The 12,537-nt window shown below is 32.0% G+C and overlaps 2 protein-coding genes across 4 annotated transcripts in view; one reads left to right on the top strand and one right to left on the bottom strand.

Annotated features, from left to right (window-relative positions):
* Window positions 1-6,371, bottom strand: part of LOC122503439 — a 290,985-nt gene extending 284,614 nt beyond the window's left edge. For both annotated transcript variants that reach the window (XM_043613981.1, XM_043613982.1), the window contains exon 1: window positions 6,330-6,371. The gene's annotated coding sequence lies outside the window, so the exon portion shown is untranslated. The remainder of the gene's footprint in view (window positions 1-6,329) is intronic.
* The window catches only part of LOC122503438, a 223,986-nt gene that overhangs the window by 191,013 nt on the left and 20,436 nt on the right, over window positions 1-12,537 (top strand). For both annotated transcript variants that reach the window (XM_043613980.1, XM_043613979.1), the window contains 2 exons: window positions 5,974-6,220; window positions 6,445-6,890. In XM_043613980.1, coding sequence (XP_043469915.1) covers window positions 5,974-6,220; window positions 6,445-6,890 — 693 coding nt within the window. The remainder of the gene's footprint in view (window positions 1-5,973; window positions 6,221-6,444; window positions 6,891-12,537) is intronic.

The raw sequence follows: 12,537 nt of genomic DNA, 5'->3' as shown, positions 1-12,537 counted from the left end.
AAGGCGCTCTCACAGCTAGTAGGTAGCATACAAATTTGAATTTACTATCTCTTTGACTCTAATTGATTTTCTCTCTTACTCCAATTACTGCCTGCGCAGGCAGGCAGAGCTGTGAGAGCTCCATTATAGTTGCAAAAACCCGGACATATTAAAAAACCCGGTAAGACAAAAGTAGCCTACTGTAAAAAGAGGACATGTCCGGGAAAACCCGGACGTATGGTCACCCTATTCATAATTAAATATTAATTATGTTTAAACTAAATGTTTTTTTAGAAATGTGTTGAGTAAATTGTCGAAAGGTATAGAAACTGATTTTATTTTGCAATGAGGAAAACAAAAGTTATTTAAAAAATACTGAAACCGTAGAGGGAATCCCTCCCTAGGTGTGTAACGGAGAGTTGAAAATCAAATTTTTTGAAAAATAAATAAAAATTGTAAATCAGTTAAAAATTACTTTTATTAATCTTCTATAGTGTAATATGATTTCAGGTACTGAAAAAATGTAAACAAAATTTTGATACCCCTCAAAATAGTCATTTTTGAATGGCCCAAATTTTACTATACTAGTAGTTTTTAAAAAATTTAACTAATTCCCCATTTTTTATTATTTTTCGTTGCCAAATTTTATGTATGCTTTTCTTACGATAATAAATAATCAATCGTATGGATTTTGAAAAATTTTAATTTTTTCAAAAAACGTGCATAAAACTTGCACGAAAAAATAAAAAATTTATTTCAACACATCAAATTCAAGAAGAATACTCTGAAACATTTTTGTATTATTCTTATCATTGCCAGCTATGTTTTTTTTTAAAAAAATTTTTTTAAAACGTCCAAATTTAAAAAAAATTAATTTGTTTATATAATTTTTTATTTTTTTAAGAAAAATTTGTTTTGTAACAGCATTTAAAAGTTAAAGAATAACTGAACTTTTTTTATCTCCACTAAATTTTTGTAAGTCCAACAATTTTCAAGTTGTAGACCATTGAAAAAAGGTCTACTTTTCAAAAATAAATGTGCAGTAAACCATTATTAAATAATTAAAGGTCTTAGCGGAGTAAGCAAACAAAATCTGCCCCCGCTCAAAAAAAATTTAAAATTCTTGTTACTTGTTGGAAGCATTAAGAAAAAATTTTTCACTAAATATTTTTTCAAAAAATGCATTTTTATAAGAGTTATGGAGGGGGAAAGGAAAAACAGAAATTTGTTTTTTTCGATTTTAATGAAATTTATAATGTGTTTTATAAATTAAAAAGAGGAATTAAAAAAAATTTCAATAAATTTTGCCCACAAAAAACCAAAAAAAATTTTTTGAATTTTCAAAAAAATTTTTTTTGGTCTTATTTTGGAGATACTACTTTGAAATTTTTACAAAAAATTCTCTGAAATGTGTACTTTTAAGAAATATTTTTGTTAATTTTTTTAATTGGGTACCACATAGTGAAAAAAATTAAAATCCTAGGTGGCGCATCATTCCGGCTGAAGCACAATGTATCCAGTAACTAATTATTTTTCAATTTGCTTGAAATTTAGTAATTATGTGTTTCTGGGGTCACTCATTATGAATGTAATGTTAGATTTTCCAAATTCAAAATGACGGATCCAATATGGCGGACGACTTTTTTTAAAAATTCACCGTATTCGCTTTAAACTTGTCACTCGGGAGTTTTTGAGGTCGCTGAATACAAATATAATGTTAGTTTTTCAAAATTCAAAATGACGGTTACGAAATGGCAGACGACTTTTTGAAAAATTTATCGTATTTGCTTGAAACTTGTCACTCTGGGGTTTTCGGGGTCTCTGATGACGAATTTAATGTTAGTTTTCAAAAATTATTAATGCAGATTCATTATAGTGGAGGATATGCGCAAAATTTTTTGAAATTTTTTTAAAAAGTTCCTCTCATTACTTTATAAAGGCGCTAGCACAGCTCCTACTGCCTGCAGGTTGACATGGTAACACATAAGAGTAAGAGAATCAGAAAATTCAAATTAAATGTTTTTTCTCTCTCACTCTTATGGCGCCTGCCTGCGCAGGCAGGCAGGCAGTGAGGTGAGAGTGTACCTTCAAAGGCCATACTAGGATAACTATATGTGTTAGCTGCCCCGCCCGGATAATAATAACAATTTAACATAATTGTCTAATTTTGTAAATAATAAATTATTTAAACAAATTAAAATTATAAACAAAATTTAAACTTTAACCTCAATAATAATTTGGTTCCTATTTAAATACTATTATACTTCTTACTATGAATAAAAAATTATTAAAAAATTACCACGTAATTTAAGAATCACGTAAAATGTTAAATGCAATAAGTAAAGTAATTTAATTTAATTATTAAAAATTTAGTTTAATTTGTTTGATTTCAATTTATCATTTCTAACGTATCCCTATTTTTTTCTTATCTTTGACTCAATAATTGTATGTCTGAATGATACTGAGATATTAATACTTTACTGTACACATGTGTCGTTAGCATAGTGGTTAGAGTGTTAGTCTGTTAGTTCGTAGGTCGTAGGTTCGATTCCCCTCGTCAGCAATTTTGTTTATTTTCATAGGTTTGCGATATTTCTAGATTCCAATCGTTAGGTACTAAAATATGAAAATCTAATGCACACTTACTGTAATTGTTTATTATTTAATTTTTAAATGTTATAAACAATTTTTTCTACTTCATTTACTATATCCATTGTTAGTCTCCATCTTTAATACAATTTCTTTAAGAAGAGAAATATTTTATAAATAATAACTATTTATTAATATTATTTACCATTTTGTTGTTAAATTATTTATAATTATGAATTTACGACTAATTAATAACAATACGGCATTTATTGTGGCAATATCCCACATAGCACAATAGTATGAGGTAAGGTTATGTTGAATACTAATCGTAAGGCTCATAAGGTTACACGATATTGCTGTGGTAGACCTGAGGTGAACTAAAAACTTCCGCCATGGAGGTAAGGTTACATGTTAGAGTGTGGTAAGTATATATGATAAGGCTATGGTAACCTTACACGTTAAGGTTGAGATAACCTTACACGTTAAGGTTGATGTAACCTTACACGTTAAGGTTGAGGTAACCTTACACGTTAAGGTTGAGGTAAAGTTACACGTTAAGGTTGAGGTAAAGTTACACGTTAAGGTTGAGGTAACGTTACACGTTAAGGTTGAGTTAAGGTTATATGTCAAGGTTAAGGTAAGGTAATTATTAAGTTGTAAGGTTGAGGTAAGGTTAAGGTAAGGTTGTGATAAGTTTACCAGTTATGGAAAATATTGACAAAATAATTAATAATATAATAAATAAATATTAAATTAGAAAGTTAAGTTTGTTGCTCTTCTCTATTTTGGAAACCTGACATGAAGCAGAAAATTTTGAAAACAAATTTGGGGGGACTGGGATTCGAACCCGGGATCGACGCGCATAAACCTAACATCCTAACTAACTGAGCTAAGTGGAGAACTGGTAGCAAGAAAATTAATTTTGCCTTTAAGGAGTTAATCATATTCTTGGTTCACCTTAAAGGCAAAATTGATTTTCCTTCTGACAGTTCTGTACTTAGCTCAGTTAGTTAGAATGATTGGTTTATGCGCGTCGATCCCGGGTTCGAATCCTAGTCCCCCCAAATTTGTTTTCAAAATTTTCTGCTTCATGTCAGGTTTCCAAAATAGAGAAGAGTAGGTAACAAACTTAACTTTTTAATTTAATATTTATTTATTAATTATATTATTAATTATTTTGTCAATATTTTCCATAACTGGTAAACTTATCACAACCTTACCTTAACCTTACAACTTATTAATTACCTTACCTCAACCTTGACATATAACCTTACCTCAACCTTAACATGTATAACGTTACCTCAACCTTAACGTGTAACGTTACCTCAACCTTAACGTGTAAGGTTACATCAACCTTAACGTGTAAGGTTATCTCAACCTTAACGTGTACGGTTACCATAGCCTTATCATATATACTTACCACACCCTAACATGTAACCTTACCTCCATGGCGGAAGTTTTTAGTTCACCTTAGGTCTACCACAGAAATATCGTGTAACCTTATGAGCCTTACGATTAGTATTCAACATAACCTTACCTCATACTATTGTGCTATGTGGGATTCTTAGCCAGCACTGATCCAGTGCTGCGTCAGCGCTGTCTGGCAGCACTGGCAGGCAGTACTTCGCCAGCGTTAGACAGCGTTATCATCCCATAGTTATGCCAGTGCTGGCGCATTACTCCGACAGTTGTAAATTTCCTATTGGGGAGTTATGGGGGTAAGAAGAAAAATAAAAAAACTCGATTTTTTTGAAAACGGCTGAACCGATTTTTATGAAATTTAAATATGTTATGGCTTTCGTTGAGGCTTTTTGAAAAAAAATATAAATTTTTTGTTTCAGAAAATAAGGTTAAAAAAAGATTTTCAAAATTGTTTTGAATTTTTTTTGGGCAAAATTTTATGAGTACTACCGCTATTTTGTCTAAATAATCCTTACATGTACTAGAATTATTAACTAAAGTGCCAAAAAAATTGAAAGTGTAGAACACGGTCAAAATTAACAATGATTTTCGGGCTGGATCAAAACGGATACCAGATTCGTGTTCATAATACATATGGGTAGGGGTACTCTGATCTCCCAACCCCGACCATTTTGTTTTTGTGGTGCTGTGTTATACAAGGTTATGAGTGCATGCTCCCAACCATTGTTAATTTTGACCGTGTTATACACTTTCAATTTTTTTGGCATTTCGGTTAATAATTCTAGGACATGTAAGGATCATTTAGAAAAAAATGGCGGTAGAACTCAAAAAAAATTTTTTACCCTTATTTAAAAAAAAATGCTCATATCCTCCACCATAATGAATCTGCAATTTAAAATTTTTGAAAACTAACATTAAATTCGTCATCAGAGACCCCGAAAACCCCCGAGTGACAAGTTTCAAGCAAATACGGTGAATTTTTCAAAAAGTCGTCCGCCATATTGGATCCGCCATTTTGAAAATCTAACATTCCATTCGTAATGAGTGACCCCAGAAACACATAATTATTAAATTTCAAGCAAATTTAAAAATAATCACCCTCACAGCACCGAAACTTTCCTAGAAATTTATTAAAAATTTACTTGCAATGTTCTGAATATGTAATTGCAATGTTTATTGAAAGCTGTGTAAATATTTAAATGTCCCGATTAAATAAATGTTTAGCGCGAAACTTTCCTGAACATTTAAATTACATTTTCGCCTGATTATAATTATAATTAGGCGAAAATGTAATTTAAATGTTCAGGAAATTTTCACACTAAACATTTATTTAATTGGGACATTTAAATCTTTACACAATTTTTACTAAACTTTTCAGTTAAATATGCCGAATATTGCAAGTAAATATTTAATAAATTTTTAGGAAAGTTTCGGTGCTGTGGGGACAGTTTTTGGATACATTGTTCTTCAGCCGGAATGATGCGCCACCTAAGATTTTATTTTTTTTCACTATGTCAACGAGTTTCACTCGTTTTTTTGGTAATTATTTTTTCAAAATAGCACAGAAAATTCAAAAATATAAATTTATTTTTATCGACGAGCGATCAGATTTTGGTCTTTTGTATATAAAATCAGCAGAAAAAAAGTTTGATGAAAAATAATCATTTGGAACTAAGAAAATGGTACCTAAAAATAGGCACATTTGATTTTTGGGATTATACAAATGCTCTTTCCCCCCTAAATAAATAAATTGAAACTGAATAACTAAACAATTAAATTGACACTGAATAAATAAATTAATAAATTGTCTACTTGACCCTAAATATAACTAAATAAATAAGTTTCATGTTAATTAAGAAAAGTAATAATAATAATAATAATAATAATCCTAAATAATAAATTTAGTTTTAAAATATTAAATTTGGGATTTAATTTAAGATTATCAAAAATAATAAAAACAAAGTTTTTTTAATTTTCTTTCAGGAAAGTGTCGATACACCACTAGTTGAGCGTAGAAAAAATTGGCTGCAACGAACAATAACACGAATGGGATCTGTTCGTAGCTCAACGACAACATACAGCAGTGGCGGTGGATTTTTTTCACGAAATCGTCACAATAGTGTTTACAGTAGTCCCGAAACAGGTGGACTGCCAGCAACAAATAATCCCAAAATTTCCCTTTACGATCGTCTCGTGGGACGAAAAAGCGTTCGACCCATGGGTCGTCAAGGTATTAAAACTGAAAATATTATTATTAATATTGTTACTACTTTTTCAAATTATTTTTAATTATTTTCAATTAATACCTACTAATTAATAATTCCTACAATTATAATTACCTTAAATTGCAACGATAAGAATTACATTCAAATGGAAAAATTGTCTGAAGAAAATAAAAAAATAAATTTTGTAATAAAAATTTAAAATAAAAAACGCATCTTTTTTTCGAAACAGGAACCCTGACGAAATTGCAGGCAGTGCCGGTGTCATTAAAAAATCGACCCCGAATTCCAACGCCCGACGTGACAAAGGAAGTGGTGGATCGTGAGCAGAGATTGGCAATTTCCGCGAATAATGCAGCCAATATTGGCGCCGGTGTTGTTGGCGTGATACCAACCAACTACACAACGGATCTTTCGCTCGTGGTACTGTCGCCAATTCATGAGAACGAGGGAACGCCGGTTTCGGGCAAAAGCGGAACTGCCGCACTCGCGCAAGCCGTTTTAACACCAAGTTTAACTGGCGCCGGTCTCGTCACATCGGGAACATTGCCCGGAACATTTATCCCCGTGACAATGAGCCAATTATCGCAGCTTGGAATTGTCACAACAACATCAATGTCACGTCCACCAATTCAGGGCGTTGAGCATCACGAGAAACGACAGGCCACACTCACTGAGGTGAATTTTTCAATTTTTCAATTATTTTCAATTATTTCGAAAGAAAAATTATTTTTTTCTATTTCTATTGTTTTTTATTCGATCCTTTTATTTAAACTGGTTTATTGTTTTTATTTTGCATTTTATTTTGATAAAGAAAAATACAAAAAACAATATAAACGACAAACAAAAGAAAATACAAAAGAACGAAATAAGAAACAAAATTGCAAAAAACAAAATAAAAGCCAAATGAACAAAAAAAAAACAACAGAGAACAAAAAATACGGAAATACCAAAACTATAGAAATGCCAAAAATACCATAATATGCAGAAATACTAAACAATACAGAAATACAAAAAAATAGGGAACTAACAAAAATACAGAAATACCAAAAATACTAAAAAAACATCAAAAAATACAGAAATACAATTTTATTGTACTTTTATTGTTTGCAGTTTTTTACTGAACATAAAAAAATACAGAAATATAAAAGTCCAAAAAAAAGGAAACAAAAAATACCGAAATACCAAAAATACTATAAAAACAAGAATACCTTAAATTAAGAAATTCTGAACAATATTGAAATGCAGAAATACGAAAAAATACGGAACTAACAAAAAAACAAAAATACTAAAAATGATAAACACAAAAAATGCAGAAATACAAAAAAATACCAATCGTACAAAAATACAGAAATGGCAAAAGCACTATAAAGACAAAAATACCAAAAAATATAGAAATGCAAAAAAATATGGGCATACCAAAAATATTTAGAAATACAAATACAATCGGAACTAACGAAAATTCAGAAATACCAAAAATGGTGTAAAAACAGAAATACCATAAAATACAGATATACAAACAAAATACGGAACTAAAAAAAATACAGAAATACCAAAACATACATAAATAAAAAATAGGTAAATACCCAAATATACGGAACGTACAAAAATACAGAAATAGAAATAATACTAAGAAGACAAAAATCCAAAAAAAAGATAAATATAAAAATACAAAAAGATAGAGAAATACCAATAATAATTACTAAGAAGGCAAAAATACCAAAAAATACAGAAATCACTCTTATTATATTAAGTTAGAGAACGACCGACCGACCGACCGACCCCAGCCGTATATATATGTATATCTTTTAAAAACAATATTAACACATGTATATGTTACGGTTAAAGTGCGAAGTCTGGTGAATGTCCACATTTACCGGGCTTTTTGGTAAGTGTGAATAATCTATCATTCACAGAAGAAATTATGTACATTTCTCAAGTAAATTGGTGATTGTACACATTTACCAACGTTACCCTATTGAAAATCCCCATACGGGAAACCACATGGGAAACCACATGGGATCCTATGTCAAAAACCATGTAAAACCATATGGGAAATTGAGACAGGATTTTAGTTAGGAATAGACATGGGGAATTTGAACAGTTCATCTATGCATAAAACCATATCAAATCCCACATGTTTTTCCCAGTCAAATCCTAAACCGAATCCCATGTGAAAAACAGTATCATTTATTTATAATTATTTTCCCAAGTCAATCCCCAAGTGAAAAACAGTATCATTTATTTATAATGATTTTCCCATGTCAAATCCTAAACCAAATCCCATGTGAAAAACATTATCCGCCTTATTGAATATCCCTACGGGAATCCACTTGGAATTTTACAAGGGATTTCACATAGTATTTTATATGGGAATTGACATAGGATTTCATGCAAGATTTCACCTAGGATTTAATGAGATATCACATAGTATTTTATTAAAGATCCAATGAAGAAATTTTCAAAGGATTAAAAATTATTTAATAAAAAATTAAATAATAAATAGTATTAGTGTTACAAGTCATCAAAAAAGTAAAAAAACGATCATTTGAAACACGTCCTCTCTGCTACAGGTTCTCAGCTTTTATATACTTCCAGAATCGTCTCAACAGCGAGAGAAGTCACTTTCGCCACCTAGCGGTGAAAGTATAGGAGCGACAGTAATCTTTAACATTACTAAGGAAACCATGTGGAATACCACGTAGGATTCCATGTGGTTTCCTACGTGGGGATTTACATGGGATTTTACTTAGGAATTTAAGTAGAAATAAATTCCCAAATGAATTCCTAAGTAAAATCCCATGTAAATCCCCACGTAGGAAACCACATGGAATCCTACGTGGTATTCCACATGGTTTCCTTAGTAATGTTAAAGATTACTGTCGCTCCTATACTTTCACCGCTAGGTGGCGAAAGTGTTTTCTCTCGCTGTTGAGACGATTCTGGAAGTATATAAAAGCTGAGAACCTGTAGCAGAGAGGACGTGTTTCAAATGATCGTTTTTTTACTTTTTTGATGACTTGTAACACTAATACTATTTATTATTTAATTTTTTATTAAATAATTTTTAATCCTTTGAAAATTTCTTCATTGGATCCTTAATAAAATACTATGTGATATCTCATATTAAATCCTAGGTGAAATCTTGCATGAAATCTTATGTCAATTCCCATATAAAATCCTATGTGAAATCCCTTGTAAAATTCCAAGTGGATTCCCATGTAGGGATATTCAATAAGGCGGATAATATTTTTCACATGGGATTTGGTTTAGGATTTGACATGGGAAAATAATTATAAATAAATGATACTGTTTTTCACTTGGGGATTGACTTGGGAAAATAATTATAAATAAATGATACTGTTTTTCACATGGGATTCGGTTTAGGATTTGACTGGGAAAAACATGTGGGATTTGATATGGTTTTATGCATAGATGAACTGTTCAAATTCCCCATGTCTATTCCTAACTAAAATCCTGTCTCAATTTCCCATATGGTTTGACATGGGAAACCACATGGTAAACCACGTGGTTTCCTTCATGGAAGTAGGGTTTTACATGGTTTTTGACATAGGATCCCATGTAGTTTCCCATGTGGTTTCCCATATGGGGATTTTCAAAAGGGTAGTTAGTAAATGTAGAAATTGAAAGCAAGTAATTTGTTCAGTAATTATAATTATTCTAAAATATGATAATGTAAGGAATTATTATAAATAAATTAATTCTTAATATAAGTAATTAAATAATATAAATTTTAAAAAAGAAATAAAGGTGTAAATAGAACGATAATAATATATAGAAATACAAATGTAACAAATGAAAATTAAAATGTCAATTGTTTAAGAATCAAACTTTTACAAATACAATAAATTTGTAACAGTTGAATGTTTATATTCTCAACGTCAGTTATTATTCTAGTTTGCATTCTGCACACAGTTCTCAGGAAGGCGAAAAAAGTTTAGGTACGATAACGACGAAATTGGCGCATGTAGAGTAACACTTCAGATGCTCAGGAAACAGAAAATCGCAAAAACAAAATCATAGCGGTTCATTTACAGGAAATATTTGCAATTGTGTCAGTTTTATTGACAATTTTTTATTTATCACATATTATAATAAGTGTGACATGTATACACAGAAAAAACTTAGTCTCAAAATGAGTAGCGTACGATACTCAAAATGAGTTGCAACAAAAATGAGACCAAGTTTTTTCTGTGATATATATATATATATTTCTTTTTTATTTATAGACTCGTCTTTTGCCTTAATACTAGCGTTACAAGTATCCCTGTGGAATTTTCTTACATACTAACTTATACTAAATTTTTGCGCCTACAGAACGACTTTGAAAATTAGGAGTACTAACATTTGCCTGGACCACCCGTCTAATTGTCTTTCTCGTCAATCGAGAGGGAAACTGAAGAAAACCTCTCCGATGAGTACAATCGGTTTATCGACAGTCGAGTTCTAATGGTGTGTACCGGACAATAATCGACAGTGCACATCATTATACCTCCACGTCAAACCCCCCTCTCAAATTATCACGTGCCGAAAAATCTAACGCTAATGGGCGCGAACCAAGTACCCTTGGTCCTGAAGCGTCCGCCGAGCGAGGCATTTATCCGCCCGAGCTAATCTGTCGGTGCGTGACATGTATACATTATGATCAAAAGATCATAATAATATCCATTCACTAATCTATCAATAAAGTGAATTTTATAAATTATACATTTTTAGTGCATCCGCTATTAAAAAACACGTGTATATATACACAGCATAAAACATCAAATTAAAGAATAATAAACAAAGTAACGTTCGCTTTATAACTAATAACAATACAACAATATTCACAAAAAGATGAAGTTTTTCTTTTACAAGCTTTATGCTTTTTTAAAGATAAAGCATGCGTTTTTGATTTAAAAAACTATTACAGCAACTTCCTAGTATCCTGAACTACTACACTAGAACTCCCAAGAGAGTCACTCGCAAAGTCTTATGTGACTCTTTTAGAGAGTGACTTTCACCATTCAAAAATGTAAACATTAAGAGCCGTAGAGTCGATGGAAATAAGAATATTTGTACGTCCGCATGAAAAGAGCCCATTCAATCTATTTATATACATACATGGATATTTTGTTTATTTTTTACAATTTTATATTATAAATTAAATAAATTTTATCAATATGAATAGAAATATTCACATATTAACTAATTTTGTTCAATTTTTTCTAAAGATATAAATACCCAGGTGCGATTTTTTGGTCGGCCCATAGTTGGACCAACTTTTACAAAGTCGGTCCAACTTCTCGTGCCAGAGGTTGGGCCAACCATACAGATGATAACGGTTCGCCGTCTAATGGCGACGATGGTTGGCCCGACAACTCATAAGGAAGTTGGCCCAACTTACAATGCATATGTTGTGCCAACTATACATTTCAATGGTTGGTCCAAAGACTGACGCCAAAGTTGGCACAACTTTAGATGCGTAAGTTGGGCCAACCACAATTTTCAAAGTTTGGCCAACTTCAACAGCCAAAGGTAAAAAATTATTAAAAAACTAAATTATTTAAACAATTAACAGGTTATTATTAGCGGGAACATCAGATATAACCTTTACCTATTATTATTAAACACAATCTCATACATACATTTTCGAAAATATCTAACGCTCGCTGGGATCGAACCCCTAACCTAACGCACCGAAGACTTATACACTGACCACTACGCTATGCTCACATGGGAGTGCATAACGCAAAATGTATATTAAAGCTGCAACAGTCGGGCCAACCGTGGCCCAGAGTTCGGCCAACCAAGAAAGTTTAAGTCAATTAAACTGCATTTGACAAAGTTTTTCCAACCGTTGGGCCAACCGTGGCCCAGAGTTCGGCCGACCAAGAAAGTTTAAGTCATTTAAACTGCATTTGACAGAGTTTTGCCAACCGTTGGGCCAACCGTGGCCCAGAGTTCGGCCGACCAAGAAAGTTTAAGTCATTTAAACTGCGTTTCACATAGTTTTGCCAACCGTCGGGCCAACCGTGGCCCAGAGTTCGGCCGACCAAGAAAGTTTAAGACATTTAAACTGCATTTGACAAAGTTTTGCCAACCGTTGGGCCAACCGTGGCCCAGAGTTCGGCCGACCAAGAAAGTTTAAGTCATTTAAACTGCATTTGACAGAGTTTTGCCAACCGTTGGGCCAACCGTGGCCCAGAGTTCGGCCGACCAAGAAAGTTTAAGTCATTTAAACTGCGTTTCACATAGTTTTGCCAACCGTCGGGCCAACCGTGGCCCAGAGTTCGGCCGACCAAGAAAGTTTAAGTCATTTAAA

Source organism: Leptopilina heterotoma, unplaced genomic scaffold (assembly GCF_015476425.1).
Source record: "Leptopilina heterotoma isolate Lh14 unplaced genomic scaffold, ASM1547642v1 Lhet_262, whole genome shotgun sequence".
Lineage (NCBI taxonomy): Eukaryota > Metazoa > Arthropoda > Insecta > Hymenoptera > Figitidae > Leptopilina > Leptopilina heterotoma.
This window is presented reverse-complemented; position numbering and strand designations above follow the sequence as displayed.